A 25710-nucleotide genomic window follows, 5' to 3' on the forward strand; every position below is an offset into this window, starting at 1 on the left:
AATGAGCTAACTTTATTTTAGAAGCGACCTGGCCACAAATGGTCACTCAACAAAGTGGCTTATCATATAGAAATGTAGAGCAACAGCCAAAAACTTTTAATGCTAAATAAGGGTTGTCAAGGGCAGTGTTAGTATCTGATGCTCAAAGAGCCAGCCAAAATCACATTTAAGATTCACAGGGTGAAATCCCTGAGGCAGTATTATGAGATCCAATTTACGTGGTGTTTATGTGCTATAAAAAAGGCCCATTCCCCCGAAACGTCGACTATTACATATATATATTTAATTTGAAGCACCTGTCAACCCATACGGTTTACCCGTATTTTTGTACATTAAAATTTAGTTTTCAGGTCCATACGGCTGTTTCAATACGGGCAAAACCTGATTTTGTCCATTTGTTTGTGTTTCTCCCTTGTGATGGGACTTTGTAGGATGAACGTTGAGATGTATAATGGCACGGGGTGACCAATACGATCTGTAATAAGGAGTTGAACGTTCCGCGTCACGGGCTTGTTATTGACGAGCGCGGTGAGTTTCCAGCATTGTAGCGCTCGCATGGGACCCTCGCATTTCCCAGTATGGATAGGCGCAGCCGCAGCGCGAGCGCGCGTCCCATTGGCTAAGCCGCCTCGTCTCGGCCAATCACGAGGAAGCGAGCGGCGCGCCGCGCCTATGCGCTCTGGGGAATCCGAGCGCGCGGTTCAAAGCGCGCGTCCAACCGCGCGCTGCGTCGGCTGCGCAGTTTGGCGCAACGCGCCCGCGGGTTTCCCCTAAAATTGTTTTTATTTTCTCTTCGATTAAAACAACAACAGCGGTAAACAAGCGATAAGGAGCGCTAAAACAAAAAGCTACACGAGTCGCTAATTTTAACCCCGCCGGTCGTGATGATGAGGACAGTCGTCGGAGTGGCGTCTGAGGAGGCGGTGGCGATGTCGACGGTGGTGGTAGCCGCGGGCTGAGGGAATCCGCGGCAAGGCAGCGCCGCTAGGCAAGGCGGTAGGCTTCATGGCGGCCTACTACCGGGACTCGAGCCGTCGCTGCTGAAGTCTCGCTCTTCTCTATCGCTCCCGCTCACGCCGCCGCGCTCTCTCGCACGCTTCTCGCCGCTCTTCAAGCGATGGAAGGCGACGGCCACAGCGCGGAGAGCGGCCGCAGGGCGAAGGAGAGGCGACGGAAGGAGGCGACGCTGAAGCGACCGGCACCGATCGCGGGGGGGACCTCGGACCCCGCCGCGGAGAAGGGAGACGCGGGCACGGGGAGCAGCAGGGAGGAGGGCAGCGGGGACGGGGGTCGGGCAGCAGCAGGGGCAGCAGCAGGGGCAGCGGGCAAACACAGGACCAGCAGCACGAGCAGCAGTAGGAACACCCGGGGCGGCAGAAGGAAATCGTGGGACATCGGGGTCGGCGACAGGGTCAGTGACAGCAGCAGCAGCACCATCAGCAACAACCGGGGCAGAAGCAAGAGCAGGAGCGCATGAGGCAGCGGGGGTAGCAGTCGGTGCGGCGAAGCAGGAGGCGGCAGCAGGAGCTGCGAACATCTGACGCTGCGGCAGCAGCAGGGAAAGTTGGCACGGCATTGACGAAATCTAAAGCAGCAACTGCAGCTAAAGCTGGCGCAGAAGCAGGGATGCCTAAAGCACCGGCAGAAGCAGCAGCAGCAAACCCTAAATCATTAGCATTAACAGCTGTTGCAACAGCAGCAGCTGTATCGTCGTCAATGGCAGCAGTACAAGCTGCCGTTACAGCAGCAACTGCATCAACGACGACGACATCGTCAACACAAACAGGAGTAACATCAGAATCGGCAGCATCTACACCTTTACCAGCAGCAAAAGCAACACCATATGAATCTGCATCTTCAGCATCATCATCTTCATCGTCGGATAGTGATGGTGGTGGAGGTCAAAGTAATACTGTTCGTGTTGTATCTGATGGTGATGGAAGAGCTTCTGGGGGTGGTGATGGTGGTGGAGGACCAGGGGGTGGTGGTGGTGGTGGAGGAGCTACTGCTCTTGGAGTTGTTGGAGATGGTGGTGGAAGACCAGGTATTGGTGGGGGTCGTGGCAGAGCCGCTGGTGTTGGAGGTGACGGTAAAAGTGGTGGAGGACACGGCGGTGGAGGCGCTGGTGGCGATGCTGCTGCTGCTGCTGGTGGCAGACGAGATGACGAGGCCAAGGCGAGGAGCGTGGCGCAGCCTGGCACCCAGCGCTCGTTCGCGCCCGTGGGGAGAGTTCGCAGCGAGGAGAGCGATGAGGCGTCCAAGGCAAAGGTAATTATTGGGAGCAGGGCCATAGACGAGAGTAGGGAACCCGGAGAGCCGTGCCGGAGCCGTGCCGAGCCAGACCGATATGGCTGCAGGTTATTTTCCACTGCAGAAGTCGAGCCGTGCGGCTGAATTCACATGCTGTGTTTGAATTGTACTCACTGATACTCTTAGGTTTTTTTTGATGTCACATTCAATTAATGCGGTATCAGTCCCCACCTCTGGGCCCTGGTTGAGCCCCAAATTAGATGCAGATGTTTTGTGAAGCCAGTCTATCACGGGTTTTCTTCTGGCACGGCTTGGCAAATAGCCAGTTGAAAACCCCCCACCCTTACTGTTGGGGCTCGGATGTTGCTGGTGGACAGGGTAATGCATGGCTGAGGGAGCCTGAGAGGTGCAATCGTGTGTGGATTTTTTCTACGGCCTCCGTAAATGGTCTGGTGCTGCTGCTGCTGCTGCATGGGATTTGCTTCCAAAGGTGATGAGGCTCCTCGTGCTTTTTTAAAATAACTTAATACCGTGCATTACCAGGTGGTAAAATCATGCAATGCCGACTGGTAATGTAATGTACATGGTAATGGATGAGATTGAAGATATTGTTTGGCCCACAAAGAGGTGAAGTGGGTTTCCTTGGCATCTTATAATGTTCATGTCAGAGCAATGCACCAGCACTGGCAACATCGCTGAATATAAAACTTGAGTATTTGTTAATGATTATGGCAGTTTTACAAGTGTAGTGGTCGTAGCATCGTTAACAACTGTTTCACCAAAAAGTTATACAATTTTACGTTATTTAATTGGCCACCTGAAATATACTATGGGGACCTCATTTGCCAGTAAAAATATGATAATTGGTTCTTTGCCCTTCTATCTGGCAACAAAACTGACACCTTTTGCAAGGAGTCATGTTTGCATAGACCGCAATACCTGCAGTCATAAATACAAACAAAAAACATAACTCTGATAATGTGCACTGTCCTTGAAGTTGATTGGTCCACACCCGAGACAGCTTTCCTTCGAGCCTAGTCTCATATGGGTTGGACCAGATGACGCCAAAAGGCGCGCCTTTTGGCGTCATCTGGTCCAACCCATATGAGACTAGGCTCGAAGGAAAGCTGTCTCGGGTGTGGACCAATCAACTTCAAGGACAGTGCACATTATCAGAGTTATGTTTTTTGTTTGTATTTATGACTGCAGGTATTGCGGTCTATGCAAACATGACTCCTTGCAAAAAGGTGTCAGTTTTGTTGCCAGATAGAAGGGTAAAGAACCAATTATCACCTGAAATATGTAACATATGCAAAATATTATTACCACACTTGTTTACCCAGGAAAGCCTCACAGTATCAATGTTTACAGGAGGGTCCTGACAAGTTTCTTGTAGCATGGGTGGTGTCACTGTGTAATCCCAATTGAGTAATTTTGCAAGTATGTTTCAGAATTGGGATGTTTGGCCAGTACAAGCTACATTGTATGTTTTTTTAGCAATGGGAGGAAACGGAAGAACCCGGAGGACAACTATGTAGAACAGGGGGATGACGTGAAAACTCCACACTGCAAGGTGCCCAATTTGGGAATGGAGGCACAAGAGTTTCCAAGCGTTACCAATGCACCACCCTACCGGCAATACATACGAAAAAATATTGCATCACTGACGTGGCAAAGCACTGTAGACAGCATGAATTAGCAGTGTCAGGTGATGGCAAAGAGCCTCTTGATGTGACTCCGAGGAGTAGTTCTGTGCTGTTATCCACTCGGCTGTTTCTTGACATGATCTTCTGTTGGTTGAGGGGGTAAACATAAAGTGTATTAGACTCGAGACATGACCATGATAACAGTACAATTAAAAATATACCATCATTAATGATGCAGGCAGATCCCCCCCCAACAAAAAATATAGTTTGCAAGCACTGAAGGTTCCAATTAACTGGCATGTTGTGTAATTGGTCCTAAAATTGGCTTTTCAATGTCTCTTTCCCCAAAGAAATAACTTAGATTATTGGTGCATTTGTTTTGGCGAGATGTGCCATTCTCCAAATGCGTACATTTTTTGACGCCAGCCCAATGTTTATTTAACGTTTGATATTTTGAGATTAAGTAAGATGATTTGGGTGCAATATTGCAAATCGAATAAAGATATGTAAATTCAATATATTCTGACCATCACCTGTATTTTAAATTTCACATTTTCAATAGTCATTAACCATTTTACAATGTGCACCCAATGATGATATGAAACATCTAAAGCAATACTTCATGGCATGCACTGTTAACCATATAATCATTTAATTTATATTTTATTGCAATACAGTATCTTACAAAAAAACCACAGACGCTGTAGGCTGTTGTTTTCAGCTTTCCAGAAGATTTCAAGCTACCAATATCGATTGCTTTTCATGGAAGGAAAGAAAACTTGTTGCTAGCTGTCCAGTTGTTGAACCGGACATATTAGTACAATAAAAGTATTCAAAGGATTGCATTGGCAGCAGTCCTCATTGCTGGCATTGACAAAAACAACTTTCTTGAGAGAGCTCTCCTGTGAAGAAGGAAAAATTGCAAAAATATGTTTCGCTCGATAATTATTTGTTGCAATAAAATTGTGTTAATAATAAGAGGGGTGGGCTTGTAGCACAGTCGTAAGTGCACTGCGTTGGTAGTCAATTTGCCCAGGCCAGATATTTCACTAGTCAGTAATGTATTTGTGGCCAAAAAGATTGAACAATGTGATAACCATTTTAAACTAGTGGATGATCAAATAATGCACTTGTATTATCTATATGAACACATAGATACTACTAACTTTTGATGCCTTAGGTGGTACCGATTTATGCTTTGGCCTGTGGATTTGATGACTCGGGCGAGTTGAGTTAGAATCCTGGCTACAGCTGACACCAATGGCGAGTGATATCTGAACCAGACATGGGCCCTCCTGTCTCTAGCGGACATTGGTTCAGCACGGTGAATTCCAGTCAAACAACTCAAATGACTAAAAGGGAGGCCTTCATCCAGTAGTGGAATAATACAAGTCTGTACATAGTGACATGGGTGGTGATGTTTTTTGCAGTCAAGGCATGTCACTCTGTTGCCATATTTAAGAGGACTGACTGAGTTGAAATGTTGGAGACAAAACTGGTTCAATGGGATATAATTTTCGATACGGCAATAACTTGTTCTCCCACTTTCTTGTAAGTTACAAGACACATTGTAGTAAACGTATTGTTATTATTTCACGCTACCATTTATTTACAGTACATCAAAGGTCTCAAGGCACAGCTTTCAGAAAAACACAATTCAAGATTGTGCTTTATGAAACAGTCAAGTGCTGTGCAACCACTGAAAGTAATTAGTGATGATGGTACAAAACATTGTAACGTATAAAAGTATACATTGAAACTCTCATGCACATTAAAGTAGTGGATTTTGTAGGTGGGTTGATATTTCCATGACCACAAATCTTCATTTCTGTTTAGATTATGCATCTTTTCTGGCACATAACATCCAGGTGACACCCCTGGTTAAACGCGGATAATTATAATGAATATGTTGAGCTGATGACTCTTATCCATGAAAATCCACAGATAGGATTAATTCAGCTCTTACTGGAGACCCTTTTTGGGGGCATTGTCTGTGGATAATAGGATGTTTTGTGGAATTTCTCTTTCATCATCAGCCATGATCAGTTCACTGAGAGCTGAAGGCCTCCCCATGGCACTGCCACCTCTCGCGATCTTGCGATGCACAATCCCATGCAGCACTTGCATGTGAACTGAATTCATCGCTCCAGCTCGTCAGTGGACATCCTCTCAGATGTGTTCCATTACTGAAATTTCTATTCCTTTTAACCTGTGAAATTATGCGGATAATAGGATGAATTTAACATCCATGGGGACCACTTCCAAGTGTGTTGTAACCTGCATATAAATGTTGATAAAATTATGAATTTGCCACATGAATCCTTATCGGTGGAACACCTGTGGATGATGGGAAGGTTTGTGGATCAATTAGAAATCACGGATAAGAGGAAGAGTAGAAAAGGGTAATGATTTAGAGGCGTTTTACTCATTGTGAAATTTATTTAAGAAATTAGACTGGTTACTATACAGATAATGCCTAAGGGTTGGGTGATATACCTAATATAAGTATGTTTTTGGGTTATGATTTACAGACAGGGAAGGAATAAATGTAACTTCAAGAAGACCCATTGGTCTAAAACTATCACATTGCATTTAGTTCTCCACCTAGATCGTCATAACTCCAGAGTTAAAATGTATTTTGACTGGTATGCAACGAGTGTTACTTTCAGCAACGTAGCAATTGGGAGAGTGCTATCCCCTATGCCAAATAGTGTAACATCCTTTTTTTATAATACATTATCACTTTAAGGTATCTTAGGAGTTAGCTTCGTGATGTTCGCTTCCGTGAGCTGTTCTCTAAGACGAAGGTTTACACCGTTCTGTGGGAGCTAATGGATACTTCAGATGTAATAGCACTCGTGCCACAATCTGGAGAATATTGAGGAGGAGGGAAAGCAAGTAAACAATTCGACGAACAATAATAATACATCAATCCTGGTTTGTGTAACGAAAAGTAAATTTTCCGTGCAGCTCTATCACAACCACTTGAGTACCAGAACTTTCTAGCAGTGAAGGTGAATTGTTGCTGAATAAATACTGAACGTGAAGTGTCAAGACTTTACCTTTCTTTGCCCATTACCCAATCACCTGAAATGCACCCGAACTCAGAAGCTAAGGTCACGCCCAACCTCAGAAGCGAAGCGGGATGTGCCTGGATAGTGCTTTTATGGGTGACCACCATGCACAGCATATTGGTGACGGCTGTAGGGCTGCATGTTGGATAGTGCAGCAAAATCCATTGTTACATTGTGCTTCTGTGTGCCCACACCTATGCTCCTCATCTTCATCAACTCGTACTGAACAGCGCGGGGAAGTATGATTTTAACAACCCCCACGGCCCACATAGCAAGGGGAGGCCCTCGTACAACAGTGGATTCACAAAGGTCTGTACATGCACACAGTCTCCTTGAAGAAGAATTTGAGACAATTAACACTCCACTGCTGTACAGTGCTGTCTATAGACTTATGTTCTCTTCAATCCAAGGTCATTGTCGTATTTAGGTGATTGCCCCTGGTGCACTCGGGCAACAGCCTTCGTGTGTTTGCTTCCCCAGGCATAATATTTACCAGCGTTGAGCTTGACCTCGACGCAGTGCTAGACTTTGGAAGTCGCCTGCACTAATAAGGGGACGGAAAGCCAAGTAAATCCACATGACATCCTTGGCAGAAGAGCTTATTGTTTGTGCTGTTGGGGGGGTTGGGGGGGGGGAATGACACACCAAATATATTTTAACCGTGCGCTTCTGTGCTCGATTGCAAAAATAAAAATCGTACTTTCAGCAGAAAATTAAAAGAAACGTTGAAATACAAGCCCGTGTGTGTGTGTGCCCGCGAGCGTAAATGTGCTGACGCTTGCCACTTTGAAAGGATGAAGATGAGCTCGTTTTGATTAGCAATTCCAAGGTGTCCAGCTCGATGCTATGCCGTGACACTTATGGAGAGCTGCTTTTTCGTCGACCAAGCGGGGATTCGTCCGAGGGGACTCATTACTTAGTGCCGGTATCTGCGGCTCAGCAGCTTTTGGTGCGGCTCGTGGCCGCAGGCTTAACCTTGTCCTGGCAATCATGGTGGCTTGGGAATTGAGCGTGCGCTGGCTGGCTTGTGTGGCTTGCGTGACTTGTGTGGTTGGCTTTCTTCGGAAATAACACCTGGAGATGCTGAAACCCTTGCAATAGACGCAGGTTCATATTAAAGGGAGGATCCTTGTCTATAACTTCAGGCAGTTCAGCATTGATTCAAGAAAGACCGATCCCTTGCTAATGAGACACTGTTGAAATTGGTCAAACATTTGCTTCTGTTTGTCTGATGCATTGGTTAAAAATTTGCTTTGTATTTATGGAAAGATAGATGTGTAAAGAGATATTGTCTGCTTTTCTATTTCGTTATTTATATTTTCCACAATGATACTGATGATTATTTTGTGTGAAGCTTTATATGGGGGGGTCAGTGGATTGAGAATCTGGTTACAAGAGACCACTTGCCCTGGCTCAGAAACGGCTTTGGTATCATTTGGTGATGTATATGAAGGGTGGATCTTTGGGAAAATGCCGAGGTCAGAGCAGTGAGCAAGCACAGCTGAGGTCTCGTGGTTAGCAGTGTGAAACATCTTGCGTAAAAATCTTCCTTAGTTTACACTAAATGTGAGCTAAGGGGCCGTCCATAAATGACGTCACACACCTCGGGGGGGAGGTCAGATATTTGTGACGATGTGTGACGAGGGGGGGGGGGTTGAGAAATGTGACGTCACATCAAAATGCGCAACTTTCAATAAATATAGACAACACGTTCTACTTAATTAAATAGACTTTTTAAGAAATGTTTTCCCCTACAACATCAGAGTGCAGCGCCACATTAAATACGCACTACAATGACAATAGTTTAAAGCGATTTGAAGCATGTTTTATTTTTTTGGGGGGTGGGTGCAGCGTTTTGTGACGTCATATTTGAGGGGTGGGGTCTGACTTTTTGTGACGTCGTGTGACGAAGGTGGGGGGGGGGGTCAAAAATCGTCCAAAATCGCGTGGGTTCTGCAAATTACCTCTGTGCTTGAAATCAGACAGCCGCTTGAGGTAAAACCAGGCGCTGTGGCCCACAGCCCTAGTCCATCATCGTCACATTATCCGTCGTGATCTTCCCTAATCTGTCGCCAATTTAACGCGGTCCTGGGATACGGTGGCTTTCACTTGGTCTTAGTGGATTCCGGCAAGGTCTTGTGTGTGAGAACCCTGGCTGCAGGATGGATGATTGACTAGTGAGGATGCGCTCGTCAAAGAGCACCGCCTCGTGGATGGGAAACGGAGGCGTATGGAACTCGCTATAATGATATTATGGTGTCATCTTTTAGGGATGTTACCTGACGTGCTGACTACAGGAGTTAGAAAAAGACGTTTACTCACCTTTGACTGCAAGCGGACTGTTGAGTTTCAATTGTTGAAATGTGATTGCCCTGGGGGACTGGGTTTCAGGCCACGTGTATGTTTTCACCTAATTATATCCCATTTGGCCTGTTGGGAGTCATGCCATAAGTCGAATAAATCTTACATGAAGAAAACTTAGTTTGGAACTCCCCTAATCAGAGCATCATGTTATGTCGTCATCATTATTTATTGTCCACTGCTGGATGAAGGCCTCTCCACGCCATCTCTCACGGTCCTGTGATGTCACAATTCATGTCGCTTGTACGGATTAACTGATCTCATTGTGGTCTCATCCTCTGCTGCGTTCTCCTTTTCTCTGATCTTGTCACGAGTCTTGTGCATTGGCCATGTATTTTCCCCAAAACCAGTTATGTCTCTCAATATGAAATGTATTTCTAATTTGCATTTGATCTCCAATTCAATGTGTTCCTCCTCCTCTAGTCTCGGTTACATGTTGTGCTCGTTTATCTCCATGCCTCTTTGTTCACTTTGATACGTAACAAAGATAGACCCGATTGAGATAAAAGTCTATTTTGCAGCAGAGACCTGGTTTTAATTACAATGTCAGTCTTCTGGAGGATTGTGAAGAAAAAAAATCACACCTGCTATTGTGATGTGGGTAATTCAGCCTTGTGTGAATCTTTTGAAATTATTCACCATCTCATCGGGTTTGGGAAATGAATTACATTTATGATTTCCTTTACCCCATAATCTATGAACGTGACACATTTTAAATGGACACTGCACATTTAACGAACTGTCGCTACACTTGAATGACTTCTGGATCGTGGGACACGAAACGCGTTAAAAAAACAATTCCTTATGAATGGCTGGGATTGTGTGCCACAAGCCACGCCTCCCCTCATGTGGCCCGCACCACGGCAGTGGGAACGTGCTCTCCTTCAACCAAATATCAACTTGCAATGTGGTTCCCTTGCGACAGAGTATCAACTCGCAAAGTGGCTCCTTCAATGTGTCGGGCGGCGGCTTTAGGCATGGGCGTTGGCCGGTAATTGTTTTCAGTCCTTTTCTTGGCAGGTTTTTCTGTGCTTGCGATTGTTCACATGTAGCTTTATATCCACATTTTCCATCCCATGTAAGCGAGACGGTGGGCTTTTTTTAATTTAACAAGTTAATTGTATTCTGGCCAGGTGGGCTCCCCTCGGTGGTGCTGGTGGTTAGAGTGCTAGACCAGCCATCAGGACCTCTGGGGGTACGTGGCAGTGTTGCAGGGGGTACGTGAGCTGATTTATAAATGTGAAATTATATCATGCATGAGAGTCATTGGTGAATAATCATGTATGAATCTGCCAATGTGAAATATCTACGATAATATTTTACATCCAAATGGTAACTTATAACGATAGAAAATACCTTTCTAAACTCATTGATTGTAAGCAATGTGGTTTTCAAGAGTAACTTGTGAGTGAGAACAAATTGCGTCATGCATACAGAGCATCAGTTGAATGTTTTATTCGCTTGCAGTTACTAACGAGTTAAAAAATGGACAATTGGTTAAAATATTGACGTTCATTATTCATTCTTTTAATTCTCAGGACCATGTTGGGTCAGGCAAGGAGGTACTCTGTTTGAACAAAATTCAATGAGGGGTACAGTAGCCAAAAAAAGGTTGAGAACCACTTGCCTAACCCAAGGCTGTGTTAAAGATGTCCTCCTAACTGGCAGGGGTGGGGTAGGGAGGGGTCAGAGATGGGATTGGGGGAGGGGGGGGGTTGAGTGCATTGAGGCTTATTCATGGAGAAACATTGTAGCCCTGCTGATGATCCTGAACCCACTCTCCGGTAATCACGGAAACGTTGCATAAGATAACTGGGGCATGTATGACAGTGGCCCCATCACCAGAGGTGTGGACTCGAGTCATGTGACTTGGACTCGAGTCAGACTCGAGTCATGAATTTGATGACTTCAGACTCGACTTGGACTTGCATAACAATGACTTTGTCCCACCTCTGAGGTGTGGACTCGAGTCATGTGACTTGGACTCGAGTCAGACTCGAGTCATGAATTTGATGACTTCAGACTCGACTTGGACTTGCATAACAATGACTTTGTCCCACCTCTGCCCATCACAACTCCTTTGTCTTGCTGTACTTCATAAGTATACTTACAGCAATTGCCACCACGGTCTTTGTTTTATGTGAACACAGGTTAGCAAAATAATAGATTTGTGAGTATATTGCACGAGTATACAAGTTACCTACATTCTGTTCTTATAAAATTATTTTACTTTAGCTGGTTAGGCCCACTGAGCTATATAGATATTTTTCAAGAGCTACCTGACCACATAACTCAATGAAGTCGCTTGTCACGTGGAAATGTATACAGCCAAATTATCTAAACGCATGTTGATTCTATATGTAAAGGGAAAAATCGGAGGACCCGGAGAAAAATCCACGTGACCATGATGGGGGAGACATGCAAACTCCAAATATACAGCAGGCGTCAGGGTCGGGATCGAACCCAAAACCTCCTGTATGCCAGGCTCGGTAGCTAACATCTCGCCACCGTGGCACCCGTGATGTACAACCACAGGCAGTTGACATCCAAATTTGAGGAATATGTATTCATAAAAACATCATCATCAGACATGTTCAATCCACCGCTGGATTAAGACCTCCCAAAGCCACCGGCATCTCTTGACAATGCTGTGGTAGAAACAATCCACCACGTACCTGCAAACATGCTGATATTAGCATGAACCTTGGGAGATAAAGGTCCCTGAGTGTCATGTTGGCCACATCACCCTTTGGTGCTCAAAAACAGCAATTGTGCAAACTGTCCACCTCGTGGACGAATAATAATCATTCCTCGATTAAATGCATCAATACGCCCATGATACATGCATCAAATTGCATATGACAACACATTACTGTCAGTGCAAATGTTACGTATGTGCATGTTTAGTGTACAAACGAGATAAATAAAACCCGTTGAGCAGAATTAGGCAGAAACAATCAAACGGACTGTACAAACAACATAGAGAGTATAGGCAAACTGCAGTGAAGGTATCAACAAGGAACGTGCGAATGGGGTCACAATTTCTTAAATAAAAAAAAATGGTTATATTGTGGTGGATTGGTGATTTGGGGGTGGAGGTAAGGGGTGAATCATTGCAGGCCTCGAGTCTAGGCTTCTTTTCTGATTGAAAGTGTATTTTTATTTTATATGTACCTCCCTTAAAAACATATTGCAATAAGATGTCTGTCCCATTACACCGTTGCAGCGTCAAAGTGTTATTGCAGCTGCCTGCGTATTGATTTGTCTAAGTTACGCTCGGATGGGAGAGCTGTGTACGATTCCGCGTGTCGGTTTGGTGCAGGTTTAGTTTCCTCCGATACGCTCATCGAGTGTTAGTGCGTGCTCTTTATAGAACACTTTATCGGTGGCATTTTTGTTTAAGGCGATGAGAAAACCTGCCTCCGGCCCCCAACTGTGCTAGTCTGTCACCCAAGACTGTTTTATTAAAACAGGGAACACACGCATCGGCTACAGTGCAGGGTTTGGCCGCAATTCGTTGTGTACGCGCCTGCAGCCATACGGCGTATGACACGCATATATTCAGCCATTATGTCAATGGATGAGTTCTTGTGTCGCTCATGGAGGTTATTTGACCATACTTCTCCACGCTGGTCAGTACCGTCTGGTGAAGGTGGGAAGCATAGATGTGGAAGTATAGAAGTAGTATGGAACCGCAATTTATTTGTTTGCACTATGCTCTATTTGCCCACCACTTAGTTCCTTTAACCATTTGACGTCTGTGTGCAAGGTGATCACCCGTTCGAGCACTATCTTGGCAAAACCCTGCTTAGCTTCTGATATCTGAAAATATTGTGGATACGTGAAATTGCTGTGCGTGGGGAGCAGTGGTGTAGTTGTTAGTGCACTTTGTGATGTTCCCAGCGATCCTGGTTAGATGACTGGTCAGCAAACCATTTCCGATTGGTAATTCAGACATTATCCAAGCTGTCCCGAGATAGACTACTCTTTGATTTTGCTGTGCTATATCTGCCACTTTCCCCCAACCATGAAATGGGGTCTTTGCATGTGCCTTTGGTCAAGCGAAAGTGCCTCACTGCTCACCTGCGCATTGATGGAAGTTCAGCTGCATGGGTGTCCTTGAGCTGGAAGCAGAGGAATGAAAAATTCCTGTAAAATTTTCGAGAAGCTGTGGCGCAGTGGTGAACGCCCTGTGCTATGAACCTGTCCACCTGCATTTGTTTCTCGGATACAGCTAACCTCAATGGTGAGTGATATCGGAATTATTTTCAGGCCCTCCATGTTTATCAACCTGTGCTGACCAGCGTGGTAAAGTACGATCAATTAAACTCTCAGATGACACGGAGTCAGAAGGCCTTCATCCAGCAGTGGATTTATAGAGGGTTGTAAAAAATGTGCCGACTGTACTGTGCAGTGTCTTGTGATGATGTCGTTACCTATCAATGCCATGTAAATCCAATTTATATTGTATTGTGTTGAATTGTAATTCGTAATTAATGCGCATTCGTGATGGACTGGACTCATAATAGTGCGCAATAACAAATGTTCTTAATTACTTTGGTGGGAGTCACTGAATCCATATGACAACCACTGTAGGCTTCCGACAAAGTGGTACCAATTTTATAATCGCACAGGGATGATGGGCTGAGTTGACCCGAAACGGGATTTTAATTCACAACATTTTTATTGTGAGCGGAGCTCTCCCGTCATCTGCCACCCACCAGAATAGTATGTTCTCTCCGTGAATATACTGTGTCTTATTAGATCCACTGTGACTGTAAAACCACTAACTGGGATAGCAGGATCATAACAACAACTGCTCTGACAAAGGCAACTGGGCATGTTTCAGAATATTTAATGAGGAGTGTGGATTCGTAATCAAACACAAATAGTGGACTCTGAAGAGCCAGTGGGGTCTGTTGTTTTAGCTATGGAGATATGTATCTGGAGCACTAACTTTTTAAACAAAGTTCAGAGCCTGCATAATTACCTAAAGTGTGTGTTTGCCTGTTGTGCAGCAGAGATTGCAGTCCCTGGGATGATGTCATTCGCAAACCTTGGGGCCTCTGTGGACTTAGCCAGAATCCCACTTTAAAAAATTACCCGTAGATAAAAAACGGTAAATATTAATATTCTTTGGCTCTTTTGGTAAAGTCACGTAGATAGGATGAAAGAAAATAGCAAAAAAACGACGACGTTTCGATCGCAACACAAGCGGTCAGTCTTCAGGAAAACCCCTTTTTTTTTATTTTCTTCGACCCTATTCCTGAAGACGACCGCTTGTGTTGCGATCGAAACGTCGTAGTTTTTTGGTTATTTTCTTTGAACCTTATCTACGTGACTTTAACGAAAGACCCAAAGAATATGAATTCCTGTAGTCACGAAAGCTTTAAGTCTAAATATTAATAGTTAATATAAATTCTGGCATAACCACAGTCGTTCCCAGCCTCCCTGCCAAATATAGATGACATCAATGGGTTTCTACCTACTTTACCGAAATAACCAAAGAGTATCAATGGCTTCCCAGCTCGCTAAGTAAATAACATTTATCAGTCATGTACAGTGTGTATAAAGGCATTACGTTTCAAGGTTTACTTCTTAGTCAAAAGTTTTTCTCAAAAACGCCCATGTTGAAATAATTTCCTGCAGCTGAAAATGTAATCGACCAACCTTCCGTCACTTCCTCTCATTGTCTGCTTTTTTTACTTTGCAATGATGGCGAGAGTTTACATTGACCCACTTTTTCCGTACCTCTGATGTAAGGCAGCAACAGCTGGAGGCACGACTGACCGGGGAGCTGTCTGCATCCACGTGCATATCTTTGTAATTTTCTCGTGTTTATCTTTTTTTTGGTCACTTCTGTTCCAATTGCACCATTGGCATCGTGTACAAAACAAAGATGTTTCCATTGGTCACTTGCAGAAAGTAGTGTAAACATCACCCCCTATGTTAGAGGACGACCCTGGAGGTTGACATCACAAAACTATCTTAAAAATATTTATTTCGATTATCTCTTATACCCCTTTTCCACTGGCACATCTGAGCCACACCTGCGTGTCACGGTCTGCTTTTCGCTTGCAAGTTTCAGATATTTGCTGAGCTGAGCCAGAAGCAAATCCATGATTTACTGGCCTCACAATCAGAATCAGAATATTTATGTATACTCAAGGAATCCCACGAGCTACAAAGCCCTTTTTCACAGATGTCCAGTAGGGGGCATGGGGTCAGAACGTAACAGCAACCAACATGACATAAACACGATAGTCGTGCAAAGGACAGGAGAGGCAAACAACACCCAAAAACAAACAAATACAACTAAACCATCCCCATCCTACCAGGTAATGTCCACTGAGGTATTGGCCTATTTTCCAGAAGCAACCTGGGTACAAATTATAGTGCAAAATCCTCGTCTGGCTTGGGGCCAAGCAGGGCACTTGAACGTGCGATGCCGATGTCAACACATTCATTTGTGTGCTACGTCAACGGCACGGGTTCTGCAGTGGAAAAACAACCTGGCACCTCTTGAACTATGCTGGGGTGGCTCGGTATGGCCCTGGCATGGCTCAGTTGGACAGTGACCACAGCGCCATTGCTCCACCTCATGGTAGTATAGTTCTTTTATGTATTAGCGCAGGTGCATCGTTGTTCTCGGGCAGTTTTTCTCAAACTTTTTTTGCCCGCGAACCACTCAGACGATGCAAACATTTCCATGGACCACCCAGAACCCCCACTCCTGATGACAAAATTCATTCACGTCTCTCTCTAAATACCAGTGCTTGCAAAGTTATTCATACCAGTGCTTGCAAAGTTATAAATACCAGTGCTTGCAAAGTTATTCATATTACCGAAACATATATGTATTATGCAGTTAGAAGGTTTTTTAGGAGGGGGGGCATTTAGATCATAGGGTTAGGGTAGTTGAATCAGAATAATTGATCTAACTATTTTATTATTATTAAATGTAAGTGAAATCACACACACACATAATAGTATGTGTGTGTGTGATTTGTGCACATAGAGGTGCAATTTGCTTTTATACATTGCAGCATATGAAAACAACGTCTATTTGCAAAGGAGATTTGCGGTTGTTTACAGAGGGGATATGACTGGGAAATTAATGGAGGAGGGTAGAGGAGGTTGATGTGTGTACAGAGTATGGGAGAAGTTGAGGGCAGGAGAGGTGTATTAAGCACGACAAATGCACTTCTGAATGTACTTATTTACTGGGGAGTGGTTTATGTATGAAGGACAATGTACCCAGGAGAAGCAGAAGGCTTTTTAGCTTTGAATTATACTGCAGTGGAGCATCAGCGGAGGGGAAACTACCGTGAAGGACTTCGCGGTTGTGCTGTGTAGCCCTCCGACGTGTTTTCACATTGAGCTGCTGCGTTGATCGGAACGATGTCCGATATTTATTTCTCCTACCTGCTGGGAGCATTTTTAGGAACTAAATCAGTTTCCTGACGAAGCTCCCAGCACAAATTCGAAAAACACATCGGAGAGTGGAGGATGGTCGGCAGAGGTGTGAGTTCTCGACGACCGGAGGCAGCTGCCACGGAGTGACGTCACATAGCGTGTAGGGTGCTTTGGCGGAGAGGGGTCGGCAACAAGGGAGGTGTAGAGAGAGAGGGTTGCGTGTTGTCTGTGAAGCAAGGGTGTTGCAAGATCATTGAGAATTCTGAAAACTGTTGAGAGGAACCTTGTAGTAATTTACTACGATGATGAGCCAAGAATGTCTGTGTGTCCCGCGCGTGACGTCACTCCACGTCGGCCAGCCCCCCTCATTGATAATCGTGAACAGGTGACGTCTTCCTAATGGACCCCCCCCATTAATAATCATGAGTGGGTGACGTCACTGCACATGTAGCACCCTCCCCCCCCTCATTAATAATCATGAGCAGGTGACGTCACTCCACATCGAACAGCCCCCCCTCATTAATAATCATGAATAGGTTACGTCCTCCAAATGGACCCCCTCCCTTAATAATAATTAGCAGGTGACGTCACTCCATATGGGGGGGGGGGGTGAGGCGCCTCCTCCCCCCTCTTCGGCGTCAACTTACAACCCTCACTACAAAGGCAGAACCCTCACGTCACGCGATCTCCGTGACGCTGTTGAAACATCGAAGTAAAAAGGACGTCGTGATGAACAAGGGATTATAACCTTGAAATGTAATAAGTCTGTGTCACCGTGGCCTTATAAATTGCACACGAATTGATGCAATGAATATCACATCGCGGTCTGCTTTTCGCTTGCAAGTTTCAGATTTACTGAAATACACCCGTCCTTGGATGGGCAAAAGGCGAGTGTATGAAGAAACATGTATCCTGGAGGTTGTCGAGTTGTTGTGTTTAATAGGTTTAATGTAAAATTGTGTATGTGTTTAACCGATATGGTTAAGCAGACTTTAGAAAAATATTTAATCGATAACTCAATGAGTTCGTGTTGTTTATCTTAAATGCCAGCTTTGGACCTGTAGTAAATTCGAACATGAAAATGTTCGAATTTACGATGGTTCCTTTGAAGCTGGTTAAACACGAATGAGGTGAGGACATGTTTAATCTCTAAAAGTTTAAAAATCTCGACTGCTGATTGCAGATGCCTTCAGTCAGTAGTATTTTGAGAATAGCTGCTGTTGATAATAATGACGATAGCAACTGTGATGATGTTGGCGACCATTTCAATATATTGGTTTATAATTTGTTTAAAATTAAAAGATAAAATATTGCATAACTGACGATTTATACCCGAGTGAGAAGGCCATAGCTCGGAAGTGTTAGTGACAATCCACTTGAGATTCAACTGATTGGCACTTTAAAGCGTTTTTGATCTCTCTGTGTGCCTTGGAGGGAGAGCACACATTCTGGCAGGTTCTGACGTCCATTATCAAGAGGGTCTGGCAGGCAGCCACACATTGATTCACGTTATATATTTCCATGCAAATGCAAACGCTTTGGGGTAGTTTTGTATAATATATTCGGCCGCGTGTGCAAACGTGCTTGCACTGTAGATGGGATACCCATTTGTGATGTTTCCAAGCCGTTTTAGAAAGACAGGGAGGCAGGCAGACTGCCTCTGGAATATTTGATTTGTTTTTTTTTCCATTTCATTAACCCCTATGTCTGATGTGCAAAGCTTAAAAATGCAATCCCTCAATGTTTGAATATTTAACTGCTTCAAAAGACTGTCATTCATTGGTGTTAGCTGATAATTTGTCATCTGAATTTCAATTATTTAAATGTGTTTATTAGATGCGTGTTCAATGCCATTTAGTGTCTCTTTAGAATGCGTGCCTTGGTTAACCGTACTTACACAGGGACATTATTCTACTGTTTTTATGGTTTTGAAAATTATTTGCGAGTAATTTTCATGTTTTGCTGTTTTGGCCATAACAGCGCACAATAGCTTTTTGTTTGCGAATTATGTCATGTACACGTATAGCCCTTTCACAATCCACTGCTGGATGAGTTCCTCATGGAAGTTTTTTTTAAATTATACTTCACAACGCTTGTATGTATGTATGTTGAACTTTTTTCACACCATACATAGCCAACTGTGCCGATCGGAGGTGCGGGAAATAAGTGTGCTTAAAGGCGAGTAGCATAAATGTTACTGCATATCACAGTACAACAATGGGTTGTGCTGCACTGCTCTCTGAGGACAACGTAGCCTGCAGCAGCAGCCTACAACACTGGTGTTATGAGTGGTGATGGTCGCCAATCCAAGCACTATCCAGGCTCAACCCAGCCGAGCTTGTCTTTATTTCCAAAAAAAAAATCCGATTTCTGGTAGTTGAGTGCAACATCCCGTGCATTAGACAATGCCTCACAGAAGGCGATAGAAAACTGATTCTGAAATTCCATCAAGTGGTTAATAAGGGTTCACATTTCTGTATGCCCTGCTACACAGATATGCTTGTTGCATGACAGTCAAACTAATATGTATTTTTAATTCTCAGAATTTAGTCAACATCTAAATACAATGTTTATGGATTATTATTCTTAGGTTTTTTCGGTAAAGTCACGTAGGTAAAACATCAAAATTAATGAAAATAAAATAAAACAAAAATCACGACGTTTCGGAGGCAACACAAGTCTCCGTCATCAGGTGGGACCGTCACAGCCGAATTAGCTGCATCAAGTGACGGAGACTTGTGTTGCCTCCGAAACGTCGTGATTTTTGTTTTATTTTATTTTATTTTCATTAATTTTGATGTTTTACCTACGTGACTTTACCGAAAAAACCTAAGAATATGATTCCTTGCAGTCACGAAAGCTTCAAATCTAGAATTTATGGATTATGTACATCCATTGGCGGCCGAATCTGCTTCTAAGCAACAGATGAAAATCCTCGGAGCAGCATAATAGTGAAATGGATGTCACCACTACAAAAAATAATAAATATAATTGTAAGGGACATTGCACTGAAGGTGATGAGGCATGAAATGCTAAACAAAAGATGGACTGCATATGATCATGTAAAGTAATTCGGAAAATTAAAGGATATTTGAAAATATAGTATAAAAATTACTGGACAAATATGATTAAAATGTTTTTAAAATGTGAATGCAACAAAAGGAGATTGATTCTGGTAAATAGCATATAGTGTCCTTTAGAGAGCAAGGTGGGCCCAGGAACGCATGATGGAATCATAAAAATAGTGTAGGAATTTTGCGTAGATTCATGTACCCCCAAAAATATTTTTTCAATATGTGGAAGATGTTGTTGATGAAAAAGGGTTAAAAGCTACTAGGAGAAGTTAAGCTGGATTTGTGTTGGATACACCGTTAGAAGAAGGGATACTGCACCCTGGACAGGATTGGCACCCAAAGGAGGCAGCTCCCACGAGAAGGTGACCACCATGGAGATGGATTGACCAGCTCATTAAAAACATGGGTTTTTTTAACCAGGTAAAGCCTATATGGCTTTTTTTCAGAAGTGATCTGGCCACACAAATGATAGCTCAACAAAGTGGTTTATCACGTGGAAATTTATAGCAGCCAAATACTTCAAATGTATGCTTCGAAATGTGGAGGGAAAAAATGGAGAACCTGGAGAAAAATCTATGCTACCATGGGGAGAACATGCAAACTCCAAATGTACAGGTGTCAGGGTCGGGATCGAACCCGCAACATCCTGTATATCAGGCGATGTAGTTAACATCTCGCCACCGTGACACCCACTAGTTAACATCTCGCCACCGTGGCGTCCAGCTCATACAAGGAACTGAGATGGATTGTGGCATCCCAATACCATGAGGCATAGCATTGACACCGAGAGGCCTTCATTCAAAATTGACCTTTGCTGATTATGATTGGTGACTGGACGAAAACCCATCCACTTAATGCACTTGAGAACCTGGTTTGCGCATGGGTCACTCCCAGTATTCAAACTCGGGATCACAACTGTGTCAGCTCAGCATTCGAAACCCTGAGCCATCTGTGCCACCCATGAACATTCTTTTTGACATTTTATTTCATAGCTGACTGTAGATTACAAAATCGGATAATGGGGACATCTTTCCTTCATCCATTGCTAAGTGCATTACATTTGTATTATTGTGGAAACTAGGACTTTTCATTGCAGATAACAAGATGAAAACACTTTATATCTTGCTTTTCTTTTCTGCAGCGGTGGCCCCTGCATAATGTCAAATAACAGGAGGATCACTTTACAATAAAAATAATTCACTGAAAGAGCCAGTTGTTTGCATGCTGCGTGTGGTGAGTACACTCGCTTTTAATCGAGTGACTTCGAGTTCAGTTCAGTGGCTCACACAGATTGATCTGAAATGTGTTTGAGGCATCCATCTGCTGTTGTTTTTTGGGGGCAGTACCGCAAGTCGTTTTTTTTGGGCTGCAATTGCATGGCACCCAATTCATCTTCCCTCATGTATTCTCGAGTCTCTGGTTATATTTTCCAGGAGACAATTTTTTTTATCCTGTCAAGGATTTTCCAAACACCCCATCTTTGGTAAAGATCTCTACTTATTCTGTAATCCCATTATTTTGTATATTTAATGTGTATATCCTTTTCCACCATCCTAACTGCTGTCTGACAATTAAAGCAGGGCCATATAGGGCAATCATTTCCCCAACAAACTGCATGTTAAATCTTCACTTAAAGCTTTCATGACTGCTGGAATTCATATTCTTTGGGTCTTTCGGTAAAGCCACGTAGATAAAAATAATCAAAATAATAACAATATCACGACGTTTCGATAGCAACACAAGCAATCATCTTCAGGTGAAAAAAGAGGGGGGAAATCTGCCGAGGCAGGCTGTTTATAAAGTTTAGAGATGGGCGGGGCAGCTAATGCAAATGTGGTAGAGGTATTACGGAGCTGTGGGGGTGTATTGTGTGAGATTAGCATGTCAATGTAAGAAATTTGAAGCTTGGCGAGAGCTCGGACAGCGCAGTGGCCGCATGGAGGTGGAAAAGAATGGCAAGTCGCCATTTACTAACACAGCTAATGGTGGCTGTGTTAGTGAATGTAACTCAGAGAGTCGAAACTACTGCTAACATAGGTAGGTATGATAGGAACATCACAGCCAGTTATGACCTAAACTAGTTAATAACGTCCTTCCAATGATTGCTCAGTTTTTACTCATCTTCTCGGTTGAAATTGTGTCTGTGTTTATATATCTGGATGGCTTCATGAACGAATCTTTGTTGATTTTGCAGAGTACCTTCGTCTAGGCAAAATAAATTTCGTGTGTGCCCACAGCGTTAAAATAATGATCAGCCACGGCTGAGGTATTGGTCCGAGACATGTCGCTTAGTTTCCCCAATGTAACTGCTGCCGCAGACACAGCTTAGTTTTAGACACTGGGATATTGCATGTCGGGGATGTTGATGAGCATAAATTGGGCCACTTTTGTTATAAATGACCCATTTATTGGTGGTCGTAGCTCACAGCAAACCCCACTTCGCTCCCCCGGAAAATGGACGACTCATGACACTGGCTCCCTGTCCCCTGAATTATTCAAGGCTGATGCGGGCTCTTGTGAATTTGCAAATTTCCATAGCCCACCCCGGCGGGTGCTTGAGAGGAGCTGGACAAAACACTGTGGTGGTGATCACAAGCACAGCCTCTCAGGATGCCTTCTTTGCATTTTGACCACTTTTTATTCTTTTTTGCTGCGATTCCCGTTTCTGAGCAGCCAGATCCGGTTGCTCAGTAATGGGTGGACTGCATAAACCGAGGGCACGGAGGGCCGGTTGGGGAGACAATATCACAGACACTGCGAGGGGCCCCCGCCTTGTCACGACTTTGGGAAAGAAAAAAATAATATGTACAGTGTTTATAAAAACGGCTCGCTCATCGCGTTCGCGTCCTTGTGAGATGTGCACTTCCCGCCTGGCGAGACTTCGCGAGGCCGAATCGCGGCGCGTGCCGCGACGATGAGCGAACAGTCGTGCACACATCCACACGCTCAGCGCATTTCGGTCGTGTTAGCATGGATTGAATTTTGCCGTGCCGTCGTGGCAGTAATGATAACCGTCCTGCGTGTCTGGCGATCATGGTTAATCGTGGTGCCGAAATGAGCGGGCACTCATGAGACGCTGGCCACGTTGAAATCCGCAGCGAAAAAGTAGTGCCAGTGTATGCGCACTCGCGTCTCGTTACAGACATGCGACGAGTGGTAAGTGTGTACGAACGATGTTTTAATTTTGTCTTAACAAATATGCCTTTCAAGCCTCCAGTCAGTTGGTTAAATATAACAGCCATTGCCGAATATTTGTTTATTTTATTTTGGAAAAATGTTTTTTTTATTATGTGACTTGCATTTTTAATTATATATAGTCAGTATGTTTCTAAGTTAGTGATTACAGAAAAACTAAAACCGTGATGGAAAAGATCCAGTTGTGATTTATTTTTACATAGTTTGAAATATTTTTGACAGCATTGCTTTATCAAAATGACCATTCGATTATTTTATTCTAAATTGCGAGTTAAAATTTCAGTAAATATCCGTATTTGTAATTGTTTTTCTGGGAGTTTATTTTAAATATAATAATGTAATGGTATTGCTTTTGGTGTTAATTAATATTTAAAATTGAATGTCCTTGTTTAGTTTTTAAATGCAGCTTCGTGGGTAGAGCAGGAGCTGAGTTCAATTCCCAGCCAAGGTGGACTTTGCCATCCTCTGGGGTTGATTAAATGCTCATCACTTAGACCGCATTTTAGAAATTGCCAGTAAATAGAGTGTTTGTGTAATGGAACCTGAATGTGGAATAGGTTTGGTGAGAGTGTAACTTTTGCGTGACCCGATTATATTATGTAGCTCTCTTCGCTTGATCTCATTGAATATGTGCCTGTTGCCTGCTATGGCCCTTGGATCCAAAACAGAGATACTGACAAAGAAAATGGAACAAAAGTGAAAAGTATTCAAAGAAGCATACTTGGAATTTCACTGAGACAGAAAGAGGAAATAAGTGTATATTACAGAAAAAATGCCAATCAGATACATCTGATTATTGTTTTTTTACCCTTTTATCTGGCAACAAAACTGACACCTTTTTTACAAGGAGTCATGTTTGCATTGACCACAATACCTGCGTCGGAATGCAAACAAAAAACACAGCTCTAATAATGTATGCACTGTCCTTGAAATTGATTGGTCCAGATGACGTCATCTGGTCCAACACCATGTGAGACTAGGCTCTAAGAAAAGCTGTCTGGGTGTGGACCAATCAATTTCAAAGACAGTGCATACATTATCAGAGTTGTGTTTTTTGTTTGCATTCCGACGCAGGTATTGCGGTCAATGCAACATGACTCCTTGTAAAAAAGGTGTCAGTTTTGTTACCAGATAAAAGGGTAAAAAAAACAATTATCATATTTTGCTACTGGCAAAGGAGGTTCCAGATACGTCATGTTGACAATTCAGATAGGTGAGTTAACTTGGGTAGGACATATTGCCAGAAGGGAAGAAAGCTGTTGACCGAGACTGGTATGACAGCCAAAGGCGTGAGAATACCCATTCAAAAGACCATAGTGGAGATGTAGTGATGTGATCAGCTTACATGCAGGAGGCATATGTGTTGTGGTATTATGGAATCCAGAAAGATGGCAACGTCATGGGGAGGCCTTCGTCCAGTAGCGGATAGTTAATGGATGATACTGATTATGTTTTATTAAATAGTTGAGTAAATACTATGTCAAAGTTAATAAATGCTGCATACAATTAATATGTCATGATTAATACAGTAATAGATAATATTATCACAGTGCTTAGTGGCTGGTATTTTTTCACACAGTTAATCACACTCAGGCACACAATTGTGAAGTGGCCAGCAACAAACAGCACTGTTAAAGTTGTAATCTATGAAAGTGAATTTTTATTGAGTGAGGTAATACGAATTTAGGAAATGAGATGATGCAGGGAATTACAGGCCAATCCGGCTCCTGTGTCATGCGATGAAGATCTTTGAGCGAGTTTTGGACACGAAGATTAGAAACATCATCACCCTATCACCCAACCAATGCGGCTTCGTCAAAGGATGTGGCACTACGGATGCCATATTCGCGGCGAGGCTCCTGCTGGAGAGGCACAGAGAGAAGAACAAAGCTGTGCACGTGTCGTTCCTCGACCTTGAAAAGGCATTTGACAGGGTCCCCCACGACCTCATCTGGCACTCGCTTCGATCCCATGGAGTCCCTGAAACCTACGTGCATTGGGTGCAACTCCTATACAAGAACGTCACCAGTGCAGTCAGGTGTGCAGTGGGCATATCACTGCCATTTCCCATCAGCGTTGGAGTGCACCAAGGATCGGCCCTGTCACCACTCCTGTTTATCCTGTGCATGGACACGATCACTGCCGACCTGCACATGCCCCTGCCATGGTCAATTCTCTACGCGGATGACGTCCTCCTCTCAGATGAAGAGAGAGGAGAAGTGGAAAGACAAACGTGCCTGTGGAAGGAACGTTTGGACGAAAACGGGATGAGGTTCAACATCAAAAAGACGGAGTATATGGAGTGTGGCCCCCAAACCGACGGCACCATCAGCATTGACGGAGAAGATCTGAAGAAAGTGACGGACTTTAAGTACCTGGGCTCCACCATCAGCTCAGATGGTAGCATCACGACTGATGTGAGGTCACGAGTCAATGCGGCATGGATGAAGTGGAGGCAAGTCACCGGAGTCCTCTGTGATCGGAAAATGCCGGATAGGCTGAAGGGGAAAATTTACAAGACCATCGTCCGACCGGTGGCACTCTATGGATCCGAGTGCTGGCCAGCCACAACTGTACACGAACAAGCTCTCCACACCATGGAGATGAGGATGCTCAGATGGAGCCTCGGACTCACTCGATCGGATCGTGTCATGAACGAAGACGTTCGGAAGCGACTTGGTGTGGCCCCCATTG

General features: G+C 43.9%; 1 protein-coding gene across 1 annotated transcript in view; it reads left to right on the forward strand.

Moving 5' to 3' along the window:
* Positions 1-727: 727 nt before the first annotated feature.
* MAST2 (microtubule associated serine/threonine kinase 2) overlaps positions 728-25710 on the forward strand; it is a 293497-nt gene continuing 268514 nt past the window's right edge. The window contains 3 exon segments of the mRNA XM_061567563.1: positions 728-1333; positions 1335-1529; positions 1531-2268. Coding sequence (XP_061423547.1) covers positions 1118-1333; positions 1335-1529; positions 1531-2268 — 1149 coding nt within the window. The 5' untranslated portion in view covers positions 728-1117.

This window comes from Lethenteron reissneri, chromosome 39 (genome assembly GCF_015708825.2).
Source record: "Lethenteron reissneri isolate LAM-NWPU_2019-01 chromosome 39, ASM1570882v1, whole genome shotgun sequence".
Lineage (NCBI taxonomy): Eukaryota > Metazoa > Chordata > Hyperoartia > Petromyzontiformes > Petromyzontidae > Lethenteron > Lethenteron reissneri.